Here is a 22,843-nt window from a genome sequence, read left to right on the forward strand (position 1 = left end):
TCAGTGTGTGTAACTATACCTACTCTTACACACTCAATAGGGTCACGACATAGTCAAACATCGTCCATATAATGGCACGACCCCGCCGTGCATCGTGTTCTTCTTTTGTGTGTGTGTGTGTGTGTGTATGTCCCGAAGATTTTCAGCCGATGGGTGTATAGCTAGCGGCGCAACCTATCGTATTAGATAAGCCCTATCTATTGAATAATATATAGCCTCTTCAAATAAAAAGGAAAAAGAAAGGCTTCTGACGCTGCCACCCCCGCTGGCTCGTGCGTCTTTTTTTTTGTGTGTGTGTGTTTCGTTTGGGTAAGGGAGAGAGAGAGAGAGAAAAAAAGGGGGGAGGATATGTGTATTTCCGGATGTTTTTCTCAATTTTTGTTCAGAACAAAAATTGTGGTTTTCTGCGTGGCTCGACATTGAGGCATGGTAAGTTTTTACCTTTCGTGTGGTTGAACTATTACATATATAGGAGGAAAGGAAAAAAAAAGGGGTTTCATACTACAGAATCGATGTGTGCGCTACGTAAATACGCCCCTGAGCGAATTAACATAATCTTTCGATTAAGTAATAAAATTCAAAAGAAAAAAGATGGAGAACGAGATTCTAAGAACTGATTGAAAGATTGAAAAAACTGTCCAGAACACGATGAAACCCATGCAAGGTGAATTTCAGGATAGATAATGGTTGAAAATAGCCCTCCATCCGTTTCGAAATAAAAGAGGCATTTCGTGACGAGATTTATGCACATACTAAACTATTATAATAAAACCCATATAGTATATTAACTACCCCTTTACACTATATAGGTGTATCCGAGTTGTACATTTCTTCGGATCGATGCCTTTAATAGTCTTTCTTTAGAGAGACAGGGTGTCGCACACCCTTTATGATAAACCAATGATATAAAATCATGTAAGCCATAAGATTTGTATCAAAAAATAATTTATTTTTTTTTAAGGAGAATACATAATAAATTACACTTCTTTTATTTTTTATGATTTAAAAGGAAAAACCAGCTGGTCAGAAAAAAAATGTTTTCTTTTAAAGAGTTTGGAGCGTGAAGAATTCAAACGACTTAGTTATTGGCAATCTCTTATTTATTTTTTTTTTTTGATCGACCTTCGTTTGGTGGACTCGTGATGGAACCGATTACAAGATGGTTGAAGGAATTTTTCTTTGTCGCTTTTTTGTTTCCATCTCGATAGAAAAATGTGAGGAAAAAGATAAAATTGCGAAAAGAATCGGTTATAGCAAGGCGGAATTGAAGGAACGACCGGAACGATAACTGAGATAGAACGCTGCATAAATTTTCGAACGGGCGTCAATAGAAAAAAAGGAAAATATTTTTCAAAAATTTCGGTTAGAGAATTTACTCGGCTATTTGAGAGGTGGACACACAAAGTCTGCGCCCATCAAAGAAAACGATCCATCATGAGGAGGTGACAGCCATCGATGAATGTCTACAAGGAATCCAGTCGATTCAACAATCGTGAAATCTGCGTGTCTCGCTGTGAGTGAAGAAAAATTCCAATAGATAAGCAAATCTTTTTTTTTTTTTTTGCCAAAAGTGAAACCAACTTGAAAATATTTTGACATCATTTATATGGCCAATTTTTTGTTGGTAAATGATGGAACATGGTCCGCATAAGTTCCACACATATTGAAAATTGTCCAGTTTTCTGGCCTTGTTATTATTCGCAAATTCTCCCGTGACAGTTACTCGACACCTCCTCTTCCAGCCTGGAGTATTATAACAAACAAGAGGGGAGAGAGAGAGAGGAAGAATAAAAAAAATTTAAGAAACTACTTGAGAGAGAGAGAAAAACACACGTACGGCACTTCTTCCTTGTCGCTTTAGGCCATCGAGAGGGTTCAGCAATTCGATTTCAAGAGTTGCCTCACCTTACGACCGGCAGCGCCATCGAAGAAAATGGAAGAAGGCAAACATTAGAGGCGAAGTGTGTAAAAGGTCAGTCTGCCTCCGACCGCCGGGCTGTTGGGACGTTGTTGGCAGAGTCCCGTCCGTCATTTAACGCGGCTCAACACAAACGTTCGTTGGGTCCCGATCGAGTTCCGCCATTACAAATTGTGATGACCATCTCTGCCGTTTAGTGTGCGGTGTATTTATTTGTTTCTACTCGTCTTTAAAATTCAAAAGAAAAATGGGATTGTTGACAATGTCGAACCACTTGATGGTGGCGTTAATCGCGTTTGTGATGATGGTGGACTTGGTTAACGCGGAAACCCGATGCCCGGCCAGGTGTCTCTGTTTTCCGTTCAACCGTTCGGTGCATGTTCCTCCAATTGGACCAAGTGCCGGCAGTGCCGGCCAACACCACAATCCTGTAAGTTGTTTCATGACAATAACATTTAAAACCAAAAAATTAGTCCAGCCGTATAATTTGTTTTGGTTGCGTTGGGATGGTATATTGTGCACTCTAGCGGCAAATATCGGTTAGCAGGTCAATCATAAAAAAAAAAGACAAGTTTAAACGAGACGGTGAACATTTTCTCTTCCTCTTTGAAAAAAAAAAAAAGAAAAGAAAAACGAATTGTTCATTCGTAACACGTTCTCTTCGGTGTGTCTGTACACACACAGCAGACCATTCGGCTACCGATGTGGAAAAGTTTGCCCTTTTGAACGTACCTTGACCAATCAGCGTTCTTTTCTACAAGGAAAAGTCATAACCTATTTTGTTTTTTTAAAGAGAAAGAGAGAAAGAACATGTTGTCTTCTGAATGTTTTTGGTGGATAACTTCAGCCCTAGTTAAAAAGCTCTCCGGTATCTAATGGTATCGAACAACTGGGAAACTTGAGGGGAAAAACAAAACAAAACAAAATAAAAAACATTCTTTAAAAAAAAAAATCTACTTAACGATCGAAAAGGAAAATAAAGAAGCTCAAAGTGAGTGGGTCGTTAGGTTGCACATTCTTTTGGTCAATTGAAATTTTCGTGTTTTTATACTTACCGCTCTACGCTCGAAAGCGGAGTTTACAGTCCATCAAATCGAAAAAAAAGAAATTCTTTTACGATTCAAATGACCACGACTGCATTTCTATATAACTTGCATAATAGTTGAGTCTTTGCATCTAAATTTATTTCTCTTTTCTATTTCCACTCGTTTGCTAAAGTCGTGATGTTTCTCTCTATGACTCGGCTCTCCATTTGTGCGCCCATTTTCGTACAGCATTACATCAACATACAAATGTTGATGTAATACTATTGAAATGTTCAAAGAAACGAGGTCGATGATGGATATTTGAATAAGCATTTTTCTTTTTCGCTTGATGGCCCCGGAATAACCGTGCAGCTTCCCGTCATAGGCAACTACATTTACATCATCGCGAGCAAATGTTTCCTTTTCTTGTACCAAACAGTTTTGAAAAAAAAATAGATGAATGGAAAAAGCAACAAATTTTCTTTAAAAAAAAAGAAGTGTGTGACGTGACGAAAAGAATTCAGCTAGACATTTGCTGTCAAAAAGGATAAATAACAAAAGGGGGAGAGAAAAAAAAAAGGGCGGCTGGAATAACTTGTGTGGTAACTTGAAACCATCAGCCGCCCTCTCCAGTGGAAAAACTGATGTTATTAAATGAGAAAAAAAAAAGATCCCCCTCCTTCAAAAAGGTAAAACCAACAAAAACAAACCCGAAGATTTAAAAAAATAATAATAATCTCTTTGCTAGTCCTCATTGGCCTTTCTTCAGTCTGTTCTCCGGATAACAATCTGATGCTTATTGTTTGTGTCATCTGTACATTTTTGACTCTATTACCCCCTAGAAAAAAAAAAAAAAAAAAAAAGACATAGATTCACCTTTTTGATGACTCACGATCGGGATCTATTTTACGTCTCTATTTATGTTTTTGCCCGTAGCGAGAAGAAAATAGGCCTACAGTATATGGTGTGCACGCACGGATGCACGAACTCCCTGGCGCGGATGCATCTTTTGTGTGCGTTCAAATTCAGATGGATGATGAGTTCTCCTCCCTATTCAGATATACAGCATCCATCTATGTATTTGTACAATTGCTGACAAATAAGGTAACATATCAGAAAGAGACGGGGAGAAAAGAAAACGGTTGAAAGCAAACAGATTCGTAGAAGGCAACAGCTCAGCTGGTCACCCAACCATAACAGAGAAATGCCATTATCATCAACTGATGTTTTCTTTTTTATTTCTTTTATAGACCCTTGTCAGTACTGATGATTTATTCATATATTTTTTTAAATGATTAAACGCAAAATTGAGGCCTGGTAAAAAAAAAACAAAAAAACATCGTCACCTGAACGTGAATTCAATCGAATTTTTGTTTCTGTTTTGAACTACACCAGAAGATTTTAAGGGCGGGTTCATTTCGATAAGAGACATTGCCCATCTTTTATAAAGAAATGAAATATGCCCGTGAAGATGTTTTCCCCATTTAACTGGCGATTGTGTACACATACGACGGTGGAGGACGCCCTTTTTTATTCTTTAAATTATATGAAAGCGGCTTTCTTATTTGTTGAATAGCTGTTTAGATTTCTAGCGTACACCAACACGATTTTCAAAATGAAACGCTTCGTAAACTGTGCTTTCACCTTGTCTCGTGTCTTTTTGATTTGTAATTCCTCGTGTGCTGTGTGACTGTGCCATGTAAAATGCCAAGTAACCCGAAAACACGGAACCAATGACAATCTCCGATCCTTCAGGGGGTACCTTATGTCCAGCAAACGTGGGGTCCTTATATAGCGGTGCGTTCCAGACTGTACAAAACTATAGACACCACATTTGTTGGCTATACGTTGGGACATTATTCCTGACATTTTCACATGACGTCACATGAAAGTAGCGTCCATATTTGAAATATTTCCTTACCATCAAATACTTTTTTTATATTTTTTAACTGATATTTAAAAAAAAAGAAGTTGTCAACAAAAGAGTTCGGGAGGATTAAAAAAAAAAAATTGCTTTTCACGATGAGTTTGAATTTTTTGTTTGTGTACCCACCCCTTTTTCTTTTTCCAGGGTTGTTTGATTTCTCCCGGACCCGCCCAACAGCGCCATTTTATTGTTTGTTGTTTATTTCTTTCGCCTCTACACCCCGTATTTTCTCTCTCGTGTATCGATATACAAGGAAAACACGTTCGAAAAGAAACAACAACAAATATTTCATTTTTGTTTGCGGCTAGACCCCAAAACGTCTGAGAAAAAGCACTCGCAACGATAGTTGTTTTCCTTTTTCCCTACCAGTCCTGTACTACGTATACGTGTCGGGATAGTTGATTGGGTAGAACAAGCTCGTTAACACTTTGAAAGAGAAAAAAAAAAATACATTAGGACACGGAGGGGGGTATTGAAACGGAGGGGAAAGAAATAAAAAATGAGTGGAGCTCTTTAAAATTGCATTACAATGTCGGACTCTCAAACTTTTTCTTCTCCTTTTCGGGTGTCATTCAATAGAAATTTAATGTTAGGAGGGGGGGGCGAATAATATACGACCTTATAACACCATACGAGTTGATGACATAAGAACAAGAGGGGAAACTGAACATTTTCTTGACAAATCCGCGCGGATGCGTCCCTCCCTTATTTTTCTTTTTCGCATCAGGTCATGGCAGAAGATCGTTACTTTGCTCGGTTGATTTCGAATGAAAAAGAAGGAAATAGTATTCGTTTCACGCATTATTCACGCGTTCGTCTTTGTCAAGATCGTTTCAAAAGACATCATCATAACTAGAAATATACACGCATACGTGTATTTCTATTTATTATTTCTAAAAAAGAAAGAAAGAATAGACACGTTGTGAATCATCCGGAGACGGCGGGGGGAACTGCCGCCACAGCAGAGACATGAAAGCTCTGGTATAGACGTGCTAGAAAGAGGAGAGTCGGTTATGGAAACAATCAAAAATAAAAAGAAATTCTTTGCGCTGAGGAAAGCTCCTTATATAGCCATCAGTCTCTCACACACACACACACGCGCGTTAACTCAAGTGTTGTTGTTTTCTTTTGTTGATTGCGTGAAAAACAAAAATTTGGTTTCTGACCAGTTTTGATGATTTGCTCCGAAAAATATTCGAATTCTGTCGAGACGCGTCTGACATATTTTAAATTTCAAAGGCATTTTTCTTTTTTGTTTCAACCGAAATGATAAAGCCGTGTTTGAATTTCACGACTCTTCAAACAGGACACGCTGAAAAAGTCTTTTTTTAAGGGGAGGGGGGAGCCCGGTAGAAATGAAAAGAAAGAAAAGTCACGGACAGTTTTAAGTAAAGGTGAGATGCCATACGTGCGTGACAATGGGGGGAGAAAAAAAAACTGGACCATTCAAAACAAAACAAAATTATCAACTGAAAATCTATGAAAGTGTATCAGTGTTAAGATGACTCAACCTGTCGCCGTGATAGCCTATAAAAAGAAAACAGCTGATTTCTCTTTTTATTTCTGCGTGATTATTCTGTAAGATTGGCTTAGATTTCTTTTGATTCAACACATTTTTGGTTTTAATATCAACAACCACCTGGTGAGAGTCTCGTCTCAGCGTGTGTCGTATCATTCTCACGCCAACTAAACATGTATACGGGATTATGGTAATTCGGGGTAGGCTATATGGTTGCATCTAACCCAAACGATATATGCTAATTCAAATGGGGGCTCGATTTGTCTGTGTGGCAAGTCCTCCTCCCCCTTTTGGGTGTGGACAGCTTGCAGACTTTGGGTTGTTGGCCATCTCTCCACTTTAGGGTGAAGATGTCTGGTTTCCACATTTCTTTTTTGTTTCAAGTGAAATTCCTCATTTGCATTGAGCAGTGATCTATCCCGTACAAATGCCCAGGGTGTGGCTGACTTTGAAAACACGTTTCTATGGTTACTATGTCGTCTTTGGATATTCCACTTTCTCTTTCATTAAACTTAGTATGGGGAGTGATATAGAACCTGGATTGGGACTCGAAAACATTTAAAAAACAAAACAATCAATGTGATGTTATCGTGTTTTAGGTTTACTGTCGTGTGTATAACGATCTATCTGTTGTGTGTGTGTGTGTGGCAGGGATTTACGTTTCAACCGAATCAGGGACATCGGACCCAACACGTTCCGTGACATGAAGCAACTAAACACGCTGTAAGTTATTGTCTTTTATTTTCGTTTTCTACTCGTCGTGATTATAAGAATGTTGATTGAAATCAATCATTTATCTTCGGCACATTTATTCAGCCGTCTGGTGTGTGTACACACAATTTCAGTGATAATCTCGTTGGTTTGTTATTTCATGTTTAAACCTCGAAAACGGTACGTCGCGCTCGCATCACTCCAGGCTGTTGAACAACAATCACATCAATCAACTTCAAAAAGGCGTTTTCAACGGCCTCAAAGAGCTCAGATACCTGTACGATACACCTTTTATTTATTTTTATTGTCTTTGATTTACAAAACATTTTTAATTGTTATTATTTTTGTGTGTGCGTCCGTTGAAACAGGTACCTCTACAAGAATCGAATCAAGGATATCGACAAGCATACGTTTCACGATTTGCCAAAGCTCGAACAGCTGTAAGTTTTCTCATATCACATTGGGTTTTTCGCCTTCCTCGTTTGTATGCTCATCGGGTCGAGAGCGTGTCGGTGCTAAAAGAAGCGTGAACAAGCGGAAATGTTCCAGTCACATTGTTACACTTTCCGCAGGAGGGACAGTGACGTTGGGCATCATCCTAGCCGGCCTATTAAAGCAACAGAAAAACAAAAGATTTTATGGTTTTAAGATTATCGAGAAAGAATGGGAACTCTGTCCATTGTTTCCTTCAAAATGATTTTGAAAAGGCATCAGCGTTTTGTTTTAGGGAACCGAATAATCAAATCATCGCCTATAGACTGTCGTTGATGTCGATGCATTTGATTTGGGATAAAACTTTCCCGTTTGAAAAATGAATGCCGTCCCCTTCCCCCCGTCTTTTGTTTGTTTCAATTTTAAGTTGTGTCTAGATTCTTAAAAACGATTAATGTGACTCACCGCAGGTATCTCCACTTCAACCAAATTGACCACCTTGACCCGGAGACCTTCTCTAATGTTCCGTCTCTCGAACGACTGTGAGTCCAATCCTTTTTTAAACGATGGATTTCATCACTGTGCGTCTCCATCATTAAAAAATATTCTTCGTTTTTATTTAGATTTCTGCATAACAACAAACTGCAGCGCATACCCAGCGGTGCTTTCCACAACATGGAGTCGCTCAAGAGGCTGTAAAAATCTAATTTCTTTATTGTTATTATATCTCGATCGTAAATCCGTTTCTCCTCATTTCCCTCTTTATCATTTATTCACATCTATTTAAAAGAAGAAAAAAGAAAATAGCTCGTATTCCATTAATGCATTCATGTTTTATTTTCAAACAAAACAAAGGCGATTGGATAGCAACGCGCTCATTTGCGACTGTCAAATTTTGTGGCTGGCCAAAATGCTCAACGAGAAACAGGGAACAACTCAAGCGGCCGCCATCTGCCAATCACCCGATCAGCTCAACGGCCGTTCCGTGACTTCCCTCATCGAAGAATTCAATTGCAGTAATAAACAAAAATAAAATTATGAAGGGCGTTTAGTTTTATTACGATCGTGTATGCAGAAAAGCCCGTCCTAACCGAAGAGCCCACCGACGTTGAAATCACCTTTGGTGGGACGGTTTATTTCACCTGTAAAGCAGAAGGCGATCCCGAACCCGATATCGTTTGGCTCTACAACAAGTATTTATCCTTAACTGAATTTCTAATTTCAATGATTTTTTTTTAATCCCCGTATTTTTGGTTTTTTATAGTAACGAAATCAGCCCCGATGACGACCCCAAGTATCAGGTGTTGCAAGATGGAACGCTGATGATCGAAAACGCATCGGACAGCGATATGGGCTCGTACGAATGCATGGCAAAAAGCCCAGCTGGCGAAGTGAAATCACGTTCCGTTCACATGAAACCGATTTTGGCCAACAGCCACAGCAACCACAACTCCACCAAAGGTGATGCTTGTTTTGCATATCTGAATCATAGAGAGAGAGACCCGTCAAACCGGCCACTCTCGAAAAATGGTTTCAGCTAATTGATTTTTTAAATCAATCTACTACTTAAAAATTGTAACTCTTTTTCCACACGTACGCACAGTGAAAACCGAAATTTGTCGTGACACCTGAGGATGTTGACGTTCAAGACGGCTCGTCTGCACGACTTGATTGCGAAGTCACTGGTTTACCGAGAACCGGCCATCACCTGGACGTTCAATGACGGACCGGTTGATCGCCAAAGAACAGGTATGTCCCTACCAACTGATGTGTTTTTTGTTTGTTTTTAAATTGGCGTTGTGCGTTTGTTTTTAAACTCGTTTTCCAACCCTCTACTTCAATCAACAGAATTATTAGCCAATGGAGGATTGGTCATCCGACAGGTACGGCAACGAGACGCTGGAACATATCGCTGCACTGCCGGCAATTCCTTAGGAAAGATTTCAGCACCTGCCCAGCTGAGAGTTCTCAGTAAGTCGTGTGACACATAAGTAGAACTCGTTTGTTTTTTTTTATTTTAAGTTTTCAAAAACCCAAAAATGGCAACTGTGTGTGTTCATCGCGTATGTTTATTATACGGCATTCCATTAGCATGTTTTACATGCATAAAGATGTAGTGATTCAAAAGTGTTGTTGAGCTCGCATACAAACGAGATATTCATCATCACTTATGGAGTCAACGAACCTCTTCCAGCACGGAATAATCCATTGTTGTTAAGAAAGAAACGCTCGTGGGGGTCATCCTTTTTTTTTTTTTCTTTTTCACTCTCACTTTTTTTTTTTTTTCTTGAGTTTCCGTGCAGTGAAGGCCGTCAGGTTGCCCTGTGCACCATTTTAAATGATTAATACAAAATGGGGAGGCGTGTAGATTTAAAAAAAAAAAGTTAAATTCCATTTTCTTTGTTGTGGTAATTCATTTAATTTATTGAAATGGATTCTCTACGGTAGAAGAATAAAAATGTTTCATGCGATCCAGTGATCCATCAACATCCAGACTTGATCAAAATGAAATCACTGATGACGTGACGAAAATTAAATACTAAATAAACTTTCATTAATAAGATCAACGTACAACAAAATTCCGTAGAAAGTGAAAGTTAAACAGCAAATTCAGAGAGACGGCCACTTTGAAAAACGACGCTGTTCAAACACAATACTTTGCATAACGCAAAGAAAGAGTCCCAACAATCATCTTCCCACACACTGTCAAAGACAAACAAAAAGATAACATCCGGATTAGGTTCATCTAATCGATTGTTTGATTTTCTCAAGGTGGCCCCGTGTTTAGTGACTGGCCACGTGATCAAACGACCTTCGAAGAGGCCACTGTCGAGATGGGCTGCTCGGCGGATGGCTATCCATCGCCAGGACTCGTTTGGACAAAAGATGGCGCACCTTTAATGCCAGACGCTCGCACGGCCATCGGACTCGTTCGCATCCGCATCGAGCGTGTCCAGTTAAGCGATCAGGGACGTTATCGATGCACAGTATCCAATCAGGTGGCCACATTAGAAGCTGAAGCTCTTCTGACTGTCATTCCGTCCGTCAGACCCACTACTAGTCCGCCCAGGCCGGCCGCCGTTGTACCACAATCGTCGTCCAGCCAATCGACCAATCGCCGAGCGCCGTTCTTCATCCGCACGCCCGAATCCATCGAAGTGCTGACGGGCAATTCGGCCGAGTTGCTTTGCTCTGCCGATGGTGATCCAGCACCAACCATCGTTTGGCGTAAAGACGGCCAAAATATGCGCCAATCGGCTCACGTCACTCCGATGGGCAACGGAAGTCTCGTCTTCCGGCAAGTGCAACTCAGCGATGAAGGCACTTACGAATGCACGGCCTTGAATGAGATGGGTGTGGTGGTTGCGCGCGCACGAATGAGAGTCAGAGGTACATTTTGTTTTTTTTCTAATCAATTCAAACTGAATTCCATCAACAGATTTGAATGAAATTGTTGATTAGAACGCCGCTCGGTGAGTAATCGTTTGGTCCTGTCGGCCGTGGAAGAAGCTCGCCGAGCTGTCGATCGGGCCGTCAATGAAACAATTGCCGCTTTGTTTAATCGCGATCGTTCATCTCGGCTGACTCACAACGAACTCATCCGTCTCAATCGATTCCCGACGGCCACAGCTCGTGAATTAGCCCGGCCGCCCGAAGTCTACGAACGCGCATTGGCCGTTGTCCGCCGCCACATTGAAAGCGGCCATCAATTCAACGTCACACGTAAAAATCATTTAATTCTCAAACTCTTTCCTTAAACAAAATTAAACCCAACCCTTTTTTTAAAAATTCAATTAGGTGAATTCTCTTACGAAGACGCACTGAGTCCCCAGCAGCTGGACCTCATCGCTAACGCGTCCGGCTGTTTGACGCACAGAAGAAAACCGGATTGCAATGACATGTGTTTCCATTCGAAATATCGGACATTCGACGGGACGTGCAACAACTTCCAGCAGCCGCTTTGGGGCTCTTCTCTCACCGGTTTCCGGCGTCTGCTCAAACCGATTTACGAGAACGGATTCAATTTGCCCGTCGGCTGGAGCCGCAGCACCAATTACAAAGGCTTTACGAAACCTAGCGCCCGGCTAATTTCCACGCGGGTCGTTACCACCACGCAAACAACATCGGATGAAATTTACACGCACATGTTGATGCAATGGGGACAATTCCTGGATCACGATCTCGATTTGGCTGTGCCCGGAATGGCTTCCGAGAGTTTCGGCGAGTTTGTCGATTGCCGGACGTGAGTTATTGATTTCCCCCATCATTCAAAAGGCTTGGCTTTCATCGTTTAATTCCCCCCCGCAGGTCTTGTGATTATTCAGCGCCGTGTTTCCCGATCGAAGTGCCGCCAAATGATCCGAGGATCCGCCATCATCGGTGCATGGAATTCGTGCGCAACAGCGCCGTTTGCGGCTCGGGCGCAACGTCGGTCCTTTTGAACACCATGTTACCCCGAGAACAGATCAATCAACTGACATCTTACATCGATGCATCTCAGGTATACAATTTCCATTCGATGTTGAGTGGAACTTTCTCTTATTTATTTATTTATTTTTTATTGCGTCAAGGTCTACGGCTCGACTGACAGAGAGGCTCGTGAATTGAGGGAAGTGCACGGAAACAATGGCCATTTAAGACGAGGTTTATTGACAGAAACAGGGGGTCCATTGTTACCCTTCGCCACACCCAATACTCCGGTTGATTGTAAACGAGACAGAGAAGAAAGTGAAATCGGATGTTTTCTGGCTGGAGACGTTCGTGCAAATGAACAGGTAACCCAATTTAAAAAAAAATATTTAATTCAAACATTTAATTAATATTTTTTCTTTATTAAAAAGACTGGATTGTTAGCCATGCACACGCTCTGGTTTAGAGAGCACAACCGCGTTGCGGATGAACTGCGGGTAATCAATCCGCATTGGGATGGCGATATGCTCTACCACGAATCCCGCAAAATCATCGGTGCCATTATGCAACACATCACGTACGAGCATTGGTTACCGCTCATCATCGGTCACGAAGGGATGATTTCAATGGGTCATTACAAAGAATACAATCCGCAAACGGACGCTACCATTTCCAACGTTTTTGCTACGGCCGCTCTCCGGATGGGACACGGTCTCATCCAGCCCGTTCTCCAGCGACTCAACGCCAGTTTCTTGCCTATTCCGCAAGGTCATTTGCTACTTCAGGACGCCTTTTTCGCCCCCTGGAGGCTGGTGGAACAAGGTGGAGTCGATCCTATCCTTCGAGGGCTTTTTGCCGGACCCGCCAAAGTAAACGAGAGCATTAAATACTTTAGAATCATTGGTGGTTTAACGTTGATTGATTGTTAGGTTCGTTTATCTGATCAATTACTCAATGCCAATTTAACGGAGTCGCTGTTCCGTCCTGCTCATCTCATATCTCAAGATTTGGCCGCCTTAAATATCCAGCGAGGTCGTGACCACGCCTTGCCCGGCTACAATGACTGGCGTCGCTATTGTAAACTGCCAGAGGCCGAAACGTTTGACGATCTTCAATCGGAAATTCATAGTCAAGCGTTGAGGGATAAATTGCAACAACTCTACGGCCATCCCAGTAAATAACGTTGGATCGTTCATCGATCAATGGCTTTATTTAACGTGAATTTGTTCAAGGTAACATTGATATTTGGGTGGGTGGTATGGCTGAGGATCCAGTTCAGGGCGCTAAGGTGGGACCGACCTTCCGGTGTCTGCTGGTCGAACAATTCCGACGTTTGAGAGATGGTGACAGGTTGGTTTTCTTCTGGAAGATAAAATTATTAATCGATTTAAGTAATTAAAGGTTGTTGCTCTTAGATTCTGGTATGAAAATCCGGGTGTTTTTAAGCCGGAACAGCTGACTCAGATCAAGCAATCGACGTTGGCTAGAGTCATTTGCGATAGCAGTGACGACATCCTCGAAGTCACGAAAAATGTTTTCAAAATGCCAAACCTTCAATCGCCATCTTTCGTCACCTGCAACGAAATACCTAAAGTTGATTTGAGATTCTGGGCCGAGTGTTGCCATGGTTCGTAATACTAACGTCATTTCAGTACAAAAAGCCTTAACCTTTTTTTTTGCAATAAAAAATGACAGAATGCAGCAATGCTGGCCAATTCAATTCCATTACGCGCCGGACAAGACGATCTCTCGATCACTCGTATCCGGAAGATAAACCTGCTTACGGAGAAGCGTCTGTTTTATCTATTACGTCTTCAACATCGGATAGTTTTTACAACAATTCGATCCCCGGCGATGAAGAGCCCGTTTCTTCTCGCAAACGAGTTGATCCTCAAGTGTTCCGTCAACAGGCTCAACAGTCAGAGCAACAGGACGAACGAATCGAAGGATTAGAAGCCATGATGGCTAAAATGCAGCGGACTCTTAAAGTAATTTTTAAAAAACGGATTTAAACTAATGAATTTTTTTAAAATGTTTAATGCTATATAGAAAATGGCCCGAAAGTTGAAATACGTGGAGAGCATTTGCCTCGAGAAACCGATCAAGAAGAAACATGAAACGAAACATTCACAAACGAATTGTTTGGACAGCGATGGCGTGTCGTGGAAAAATGGAGAATCGTGGGATAAGGACACCTGCACCGAATGCAACTGCCTGGTTTGATTATTTTTAGGTGTTTTTACGTGGCAATATTTGTTTGACTTACTTTTACTCAACAGGGAGGATTTATTCGATGCACGACACTGCAATGCCCCGTTTGCGAGAATCCCCGTCAAGTGGAAGGTGAATGTTGTCCGTTATGCGACGTCGAGTGATGATGATCGTCTTTTTTTTTTATGTCCGGAAGGCTCTCTGGTGTGACTCGCATTTTTAACGTGAAACACGTTTTGTTTTGTTTGTTTTATTTTGTATACTAAGCGAGAGAAAAATGTGTGCGACGTTCCAGTGATTTTCTACTTAAAAAAAAACAGTCGCAAATCGAAAAGAAATTTCACAGTTTGATGTAACGATGAAAGGGAATTCATCGTTTTCATAGCCAAAAGTCTTTTAGTTTTTCAACTAACCTTTCATGCCAACTCTTCTAAATCTTTGTTTTGCCGTTTAATACTTATATAAATAGGAAGGGCTGTTTGTTTTTTTGATATTCCACATCATGTTTCTTGTCAAATGCAAGTCGGACCGGCCCTTCCTGGTTATTTCATCGCTTCTTGCCAGTTGCCACTCCAGTAGCGTATAGCAGATTGGACGCTCAACCCATTGTTTATTATTATTCCGATAGCTGGTAATGACAAGGTGTTCACTTTATTTGGCAGTGACTGGCGTCTGGTTTTGATCAATAAACATTTGGCTCATTTCATTTTCTCTGCAATTTTAATTGTTTATAATACAAAAATACAAAATAACGATCTTTCTGGCTTCGCAAAACGCTTTTGATTTTGAGGTGTTACAATTATTATTATTTTAAATTTGAGAATTAAATGTGCTAATAATGGTGGGTTTGGCAAGTTCTTCGATGCCAAGACGTGGAATGCGATAGTAGTGCCAACCTTCTTTAAGCGTTAAGTCCACAGCACCCAACGATTGGAACAGTTTGGCAGCCGGCTGATTGCTTTCCAGGACACAGAAATTTAGCCTCGTGCAGTTCTCAATTAAGGCTGCCTTTAAAGCACAGGTAGGATTAATTTTTTACAATTATTCAAATAAGCATTGTTTTTTGTTGTCTTACTCGAGAAACAAGATGGAAAAACGATACAGCGATTCGATTTTTTCGGTCTTCAGGTCTGATGTACATGTCTTCCATGTAGAGTGATTTACCTTGCCAGGTAGAATATGTGAAATAATATACAGCATAACCCACAACTTGATTGAACTTGTGGGATTCTGCCACGAAGCCTTCATAAAAGCTACGACCCCCAAACCCGTCTATTTCTAGAGCTGTAAAATCCAGTAAATAGAGAAAATTAAGATTTTACAAAGCTCATGCAACACAACAGGAAAGCAGGCATGCCTTCAGCATCAATCTGGGGAGCGTCGGGCATCTCTAAACAATTCGCCAGTTCCTTAAATATTGCGCAGTAGTTGCTTGATTATTCCATGTAAAATAAAGAAGGGTAGTGTTCGTTTGTGTACTGTCTTACTTGGATGAGTCTATGAATTGCTTGACAATCTTGCTTAACAGCTTTACGTATTGTGTAGCCATCCAATTCCAAAGAAAGCTCTCCATGTTTTGAACACCCACTACTCTTGTATCTGCAACATGTGAATACTTTAAAGAATGATACTTTTAAATTTTTTCAAAATGAACGATTGTATTGTTTGGAAAAATACATTACGAAAAACACAAAGTAATATCATACCGTAAAGATTGCTGCACTCGAAACACCGACATTGTGGGCCAAGTTATTCTTAAACTTGATTGCTGGACTAATCGTTTCAGAAAAGCCATTATGATTAAGAAGAAAATAGACTTTCTAATTTTATCACACAATCCGTAAAAACAAAATAAGAAAGAAGAGGGAGAGATCCTGACAAAAGCTATCGAACAATTTTCAAAATTTGACCGTAATTTCTTTTGTTTACAATCAAAGGCGAAGCAGACGACTGGTGACGTAGTGGCGCGTGGTTTAAACACATCCAAGCAACGAATCGCTACAGCAGCCAATAGTAACCCTCACTGCTTTGAAATTTTGAGACCAAATAGTTTGCGGTAAAAGTAAAACAAACAAGGCCTGTATACACATTTCTTAGGTCATTACAATCATGGCGGCAGCACAAATTTGTTTCACTCCTTTTCAACAGTGATTTGGTCTTCTTCTATAGTTGACTGATACAAAGACGAGGTAATTACAGTCTCAGAATGATTCACAACAACAACAACGCTACTTGTATCCTTTTCGGGCTCCTCAACCCTATTACAGCATGGGAATTTTGTGAAATGACGGTCGTACGGCTCCAGCGATCGACAAAAATGCGGTAGCCACAACCAGTTTCGCATAACAGGTGGCAACATGGATGGGCAATACCTTTGGAAAATGTTGATGATTACAACAGAAATCAAAATGAATAAGAACGGAATACCGACGCACTGTAGTGTGACAGTTCCAGCAATGGAGAGACCCAAAACAGTGGCTGGTAAAATGAGAAACATGATTATAAGAGCAAACATGGCAAACCATCGATATTTGGCAGTCACGTCGCCCAAGAACTTGGCCATCGGAATGGGTAAACGCATGAACGGAATGGGATAGAAAAGTAAAATCCCCGTCACGTTGAAGAACAGATGGACAAATGCTATTTGCATTGTGTCGTGCAGAGCGTCCGGTGAAGCTGTTAGCGCTGCAAGAAGAGCAGTTGCAGTCGAGCCAATGCTGGATCCCAAAGTCAGTGGATAAACTCGTTCTATTGAAACGAAACCCATGCCGATGAGAGGATCGAGTGCCGAGGTGAAAACCAGGCTGGAACGAAGCAGGAAAGTCATTCCGGCTCCGACAAAAAGCGCTATATAGCCCGTTAGCCAAGGAACGTAAGGGATATTGCCATTGATCACGTGCCTGATGACGTTGGCAAAGTGTCCTTTACATTTCAATTGTTACCGAAACTGTCCTGATTTAGGAATGCAAATTTGAACATTTACCTTTCATCATTGAGTGAAGAATTTTCACAAGACAAATCAGAGTGCCACAGAGAGCGACGAGCGAAATAAACAAGATTAACAAACCGATGGCCCAGTCTTCCATTCCTGTATTTTCAAAAATGAAAACTCCATCTGAAAGTGAATAGTTGCTGTTATTCAACGATATTCGCACTGCAAAAAACTGTGCAACAAACACTTGCCACATGGGATAGGTTCGCTGATATTGCCATCACACCGTCGTATGAGTGAAGAATTTTCATACTGGACGTCATCATTTGCCCAGCCTTTAAGAACTTCTGGATCCAGCTGTAATGAATCAATCATCAATAGAAACAATACTTAATCGTTTAAAATTGATTTTATTTTCGAAGAATCACCTGTATAATAAGATCAACAAAAGGATCCGTCATTTCCTTCAAGAGTGAAATTTCATATTTCCAGGTGGACGAACTATTGACATGTCGTACTGCGATGCCACTTAGCCACTCCAAATATCCGACACCAAATAGAGGATCTTAACAACCAGCCATGAAGTAGAAGAAATTCCATCGTGGTGAATTCGAAGAAAGAACTTACGGCAAAAGATTTCGACGGCGAATAGAACCAGCATCGTTATCCATTTGAAAATATCGTGAACCATGGCTCCAGCGAATGCCCGCCGGAATTCGTTTTTGTTCCCGATTTCGGCAAACGAAACGATCGTATTGGGAACGCAAGTGCCCACATTAGCTCCCATAATGATTGGAATCGCTATAGCAACTGTCAAAACTGGATAAAGAAACAAATGTTCTAGCAACAATTTCCATCTAGAACAGAACATCTTCTGTCGTACCGTTAGCTCCGACCATGCTTACTATAATGGAAGACGATGTGGAAGAACTCTGGACAAGAACCGTAACTAAAATGCCAATCATCAATCCGACGACAGGATTTTGGATCAATCGACTCTGCTGAAAAATTGTACCTTTGAAAGGAAATCGGTCAAGACACTGATTGAAAACAGTTGAAATGAATAAACTCACCAGCAGTTCTTCCGGATGTCAGCCGGAATGCGCTAGCCAACAAATCCAGCGAACAAATCAGGAAATATAAGAAACCAGCAGCAGAAAGTATTTTGGTCGTATTGCTTAGAATTCGAGTTCCTTTGGCTTTTGTGCTCATGTCTATTCAAAAAAGGGACGTTATTCTTCTTCGTAAAATGAATGGGCAAAATCTAAAATGACGTACCTGCCCATTTCTCCGAATTGTCCACTAAATCCACTATCGCCCAAGGATCTTCGTCTGGCGGTGTCATTGACGTGACGGTCCTTAAAGTGCCGTAGGACGCATTAAAACACTGTCTCCTTTCACAATTGCTTTCACCATCGAATTTAATCATTTCATTAACAAACGTTGGCCTTTTTTTTTAAAAGCTTTTTAAATATTGCAACTTCCATACGAAGCACTTCTCTTGCACATACGAAATTGCTACGTCCAAAAAATGAAAAACGTTCAATTCGTAAGCTCGACACTCAACTGTGGATGAACTCGAAATGTTTGTCTGCATACTGTCAGCATAGAGGGAATCCTCCTCCCAGCATTTTGTTTGAGTTAGCACAGTACTAACAAGAACCTTCTGTGATTATTTTAGCATTTCCTTTGTCTACTTATCTAGTATTAGGCTATCTAATTTGTAGATGTCAGTCAGCTGAAAAAACGTAGTCCATTTTAAACCCTCGCACATTTTGTCTTCACTGCACAGCAACACAATTTGGAATGTCGTTTGTTCGCTATTGATTGCCAAATTTTAATTAAACCAATGGGTTCTTACTAAACTCTAAATTTAGCAGGTCAACCAGTGACACTTGATTGATAACGTTTTCTTTCCCTGTTTGACTGTTAGAAAAGTGGATTGGCATAGAAGTGGGGATTTTATAAAACTAATTTGAATGAAAACTTATGTGTTTGCCAATGGGTAAGACTTACGACATTTTCATGCAGCCATTTGTTATTTCACTCGACGCAGCTGATCGGCAAACGGAGGGATGACATTGCGTGCGCTTGTTTAGTGAGGGCCAAACTGTGATAGAATGTGGTGCCATCCAAGTCGTTTGCAACTCGAAACCCTTTCGTTTTTTTTAGTCCAAACGTCTCTCACTTGTACATTCGATATTTTCAATCCCTTGGGCTCATACGCTAGTCTTACGTTCAATGCTAAAAAAGTCCATCCGCCAACTATGTTCAGACAGGAGCTGGTAACTATAATTACATAAATTCGAATCACCATTCCTTGAATTTGTATTGTCCCGTTAGCTCTATCACTAGTGTACCTCATTTTTGCTTTGGTTCTTCAAACTACCTTGAGATTTTTTACAATTGAGCTGTTAGAGCCGACGTCAAGCCTTCGTTCAACTGTCAATTATTTTCAGCTTAATTTCCATTCATTCTCATATTCTTTAGGCTTAACAATTTCCAGAGGGAATTGTTTCCTTGCTAATGTAAAAACAATTCATAACGATTGCTCATTGTGGACTGATCTTACAATCGCCATCTAGTCGTTGAACTTAATTTAGACTACACACAAGATAAGGTCCTATCTGAAAAACAGTGAAAGAATTTTTAAATGCTCTTAACATTTAACAGAGAAATTGTGCATTCTTTGCCAAGGCTACCGATGGATTATTCTTTCTTTAATTTTAAGAAATGCATCACCAATTCTTCCTTGGTAGTTCGACTCCTTTCGCTTCGCTACTGTTCAAACGACTAGACGTCTCCATCGCTGTAATCGCTAAAAGGTAAGTGTGAAATCGCTATCTTGACTCCAACAGTGTCATTATTGTGTATGTTGCGATAGAATTTCTTGAATTAAAAACGCATTTGTTGTATTATGTCCATAAAAAGAAGAAAACAAGGCATTGAAGTATGGAGGCATTACGTCATGATTGTACCATCAGTCTCCGTCATGGTTTTCATTTAAGGAATTGATTCGTTTGAAAGAGGAGTTGAGGAGATTTCCGTTGTAACATTAACTGTTTTTTCTTGTTCATCCTGGCTAAATCTATTGCAGCATGATAATTTGGAGAGCTGACGGTCGTACGGCTCCAACGATCGACAAAATTCAGGCAACCACATCCAGTTTCGCAACACTGGCGGCAACAAAGATGGACTTTTCTTCTGTAAAATGTTGATAACGACAGCTGCTACAACTATTAATAGGAAAGGAATACCGACGCATTGTAGTGTGACAGTTCCAGCAATAGAAAGACCTAAAACTGTGGCGGGTAAAACGAAAAACATGCCGACAAGAGAAACGATTGCGAACCATCGATACTTGGCAGTCACGTCGCCCAAGAACTTGGCCATCGGAATAGGAAAACGCATGAACGGAATGGGATAGAAAAGTAAAATTCCCGACACGTTGAACAATAAATGAACAAGCGCAATTTGCAACGTATCGTGCAGAGCGTCTGGTGAAGCTGCGAAAGCTGCAAGAAGGGCCGTTGTGGTCGTGCCTACATTCGATCCTAAAGTCAATGGATAAACTCGTTCGATGGAAATGAAACCGATGCCGATGAGCGGATTGAGAGCTGAAGTAAAAACTGAACTGGAACGCACGATGAATGTCATCCCAGCTCCGACGAGAAGAGCGATGTAACCCGTTAGCCAAGGAAAATAAGGTATTTTGGCATTGACGACGTGCTTAATGACGTTGGCAATATGTCCTGTACAATGTTTAAAATTATGTTTAATTTTCCTGCAGTTCCAGCGAGAAAAAAGAGATTTACCTTTCATCATTGAGTTGAGGATTTTTACCAGGCAAATCATGCTGCCACAGAGAACGAATAATGAAATAGATAAAAGAATCAATCCAATGGACCAGTCCTTCAATGTTGTATTTTCAAAAATAAAAATCCCCTCTATAAATTAGATAAATATTTTATTTTTAAACAGATTACTTTAAATGTTGATGGAGGAACTTACCGCATGGGATAGGGTCGGTGATATTGCCTCCACATTGCCGAATCAGTGAAGCATTCTCGTAACTTGGATCGTCATTGGCCCATCCTTTGATAACATTCTGATCAATCTGAATGTAATGAATTTTAGAATGATGTTTAAAATAGAAAATTTTCGGCATTGAAATTTTTACCTGTATGACAAGACCCACGATAGGATCGGTTATTTCTTTTAAAATGTTAATTTCTCCATCTGTAGAAGAGGAGCTGTTGATTTTGCCAACCGCAATGCCACTCAGCCACTCCAGGTACCCAATACCGAAAATTGGTTCTTTTGGGTGTAATCAATCAATCAAGTGGACGTTTTGAGTGTTTAAATAGTTTTACTTACGGCAAACGATTTCGACAGTGAAGAGAACGAAAACCGATAACCAGTTGAAAATATCGTGAACAACAGCCCCTGCAAATGCACGTCGAAATTCGTTCTTGTTGCCGATTTGAGCGAACGAGACGATCGTGTTAGTTACAGATGTCCCAATGTTAGACCCCATGATGATTGGAATCGCCATTCCCACCGTTAAAACTACGTAATAAAGCGATTCAAAATTATGGACTTATGTGTGAGGTAATAATTTGTCTTACCATTGGTGCCGACCATGCTTACCACAATGGAAGTGGATGTGGAGGAACTCTGAACGAGAACTGTTGCTAAAATGCCAATCATTAATCCGACAACAGGATTTTGCATAAGTTTGTTCTGTCGAAATATCGTTCCTTTTTCGATAAGAGTAAAATCCGTTGTATGGTGATTTAATTTAATTAAAAAAAACAAAAAATTGAAATATTCACCGGTAGTTTTCCCGGAAATGAGGCGGAAGGCGCTAGCCAATAAGTCCAGCGAACAAATGAAAAAGTAAAGTAAACTGATGGCCGACAATATTCTGAGCCCATTGTCGAAAACACGAAAGACTTTTTCTTTAGTGGTCATTTCTTTTAAAGAAAATATATACTGTACGTAACAATTGAATGACTTTTCAAATGTTATGGCCGTTTAAGTTTACCTGCCCATTTTTTTGAATCGTCCACGAGATCAACGATAGCCCACGGATCCTCGGGAGAGAGTTGCGTCATTGGCTTGCTGATTAAAGTTCCATATGAGGCGTTCGAAAGAAGATTGCCTTGCTTCGAAAGTCCTTTCTCCATCATTTATATGGCACGAATTTCCGTTTAATTATAAACGAATGATGCGTTTTCACGTCTATTTTGCTGGGACAACTAGTGAACCTTGAACGAGTCAATTGTGAAGTGGAATGATCTGGATATATTTACTAGAAATGTTTAGTCAGCAATATCAGTTTTCAAGAATATCCTCCCTCTTTCTGACCCCATTTCTTCGAGTTCAAATCTGCAGTTACTTACCAAAGTGCTGCCTTCTGAAGGATTCTTTTGCTGTGCCACACTTATCTTGATGTAGATTATTATTCTCTTTCCATAGGCTATCGAAATTCACACAGATTTTCTTCATTTGCACGTTTGGTTTGAAACGGTTAAAACGATTGCGACATTTTTTCTCCATGTTTGTAAAAATTAAAATAAATCCTTTGTCATCAACTTTGGAATATATTTTTTTTAATGGCCGGTAATCACCGTAATTGCTTACCTACACCCCTGAAAGACAGTCGCCTCACAACGGGATTCGAAAAACATCCAAACTTAAATGTTTCCTTTTGCAGCCCTATCCTTTCCCTTTTTAAAATAAAAGAGGCAAGGCA

The 22,843-nt window shown here is 40.4% G+C and overlaps 3 protein-coding genes and 1 long non-coding RNA gene across 4 annotated transcripts; 2 read left to right on the top strand and 2 right to left on the bottom strand.

Annotated features, from left to right (window-relative positions):
- The first annotated feature begins 1,964 nt into the window (after nt 1–1,964).
- LOC116936399 (peroxidasin) lies at nt 1,965–14,859 on the top strand. Its single transcript, XM_045177415.1, is given in 24 exon segments — nt 1,965–2,273; nt 2,275–2,348; nt 7,041–7,112; nt 7,306–7,377; nt 7,469–7,540; nt 8,003–8,074; nt 8,156–8,227; nt 8,388–8,548; nt 8,608–8,725; nt 8,797–8,982; nt 9,117–9,228; nt 9,230–9,281; nt 10,305–10,922; nt 10,995–11,255; nt 11,331–11,775; nt 11,841–12,033; nt 12,104–12,307; nt 12,374–12,811; nt 12,872–13,115; nt 13,175–13,292; nt 13,358–13,569; nt 13,638–13,930; nt 13,992–14,159; nt 14,222–14,859. Coding segments are annotated over 24 exon segments (4,461 nt in total). The 5' UTR covers nt 1,965–2,165; the 3' UTR covers nt 14,318–14,859.
- On the bottom strand, nt 14,855–16,086 carry LOC116936432 (thialysine N-epsilon-acetyltransferase). Its single transcript, XM_032943581.2, has 5 exons — nt 15,860–16,086; nt 15,641–15,752; nt 15,511–15,562; nt 15,229–15,437; nt 14,855–15,161 (listed from the first exon to the last, which is right to left on the bottom strand). The coding sequence occupies exons 1-5, from the start codon at nt 15,946–15,948 to the stop codon at nt 14,964–14,966; spliced, it is 660 nt and encodes a 219-aa protein (XP_032799472.2). The 5' UTR covers nt 15,949–16,086; the 3' UTR covers nt 14,855–14,963.
- LOC116936446 lies at nt 15,043–21,039 on the top strand. The gene is made up of 5 exons (XR_004401730.2): nt 15,043–15,174; nt 16,091–16,166; nt 16,251–16,342; nt 16,421–20,792; nt 20,876–21,039. It is a non-coding gene; the product is annotated as an uncharacterized LOC116936446 (long non-coding RNA).
- LOC116936408 (sodium-dependent phosphate transport protein 2B) lies at nt 19,981–22,811 on the bottom strand. The gene is made up of 9 exons (XM_032943558.2): nt 22,491–22,811; nt 22,133–22,399; nt 21,921–22,061; nt 21,714–21,845; nt 21,463–21,654; nt 21,266–21,402; nt 21,097–21,202; nt 20,901–21,032; nt 19,981–20,837 (listed from the first exon to the last, which is right to left on the bottom strand). The coding sequence occupies exons 2-9, from the start codon at nt 22,275–22,277 to the stop codon at nt 20,089–20,091; spliced, it is 1,734 nt and encodes a 577-aa protein (XP_032799449.1). The 5' UTR covers nt 22,278–22,399; nt 22,491–22,811; the 3' UTR covers nt 19,981–20,088.
- Nucleotides 22,812–22,843: the final 32 nt, after the last annotated feature.

This window comes from Daphnia magna, linkage group LG1 (assembly GCF_020631705.1).
Source record: "Daphnia magna isolate NIES linkage group LG1, ASM2063170v1.1, whole genome shotgun sequence".
NCBI classification, from domain to species: Eukaryota; Metazoa; Arthropoda; class Branchiopoda; order Diplostraca; family Daphniidae; genus Daphnia; species Daphnia magna.

Coding starts and splice junctions, on each gene's coding strand:
- LOC116936432 (XM_032943581.2), bottom strand. CDS start 15,948: ATGGCTTTTCTGAAACGATTAGTCCAGCAATCAAGTTTAAGAATAACT. Junction 15,753..15,859: donor CGAGTGCAGCAATCTTTACG/GTATGATATTAC, acceptor CACATGTTGCAG/ATACAAGAGTAGTGGGTGTT. Junction 15,438..15,510: donor TCCCCAGATTGATGCTGAAG/GCATGCCTGCTT, acceptor TGGATTTTACAG/CTCTAGAAATAGACGGGTTT.
- LOC116936408 (XM_032943558.2), bottom strand. CDS start 22,277: ATGATGGAGAAAGGACTTTCGAAGCAAGGCAATCTTCTTTCGAACGCC. Junction 22,062..22,132: donor CGATTCAAAAAAATGGGCAG/GTAAACTTAAAC, acceptor TTTCTTTAAAAG/AAATGACCACTAAAGAAAAA. Junction 21,203..21,265: donor TCGTGGGTCTTGTCATACAG/GTAAAAATTTCA, acceptor CATTACATTCAG/ATTGATCAGAATGTTATCAA.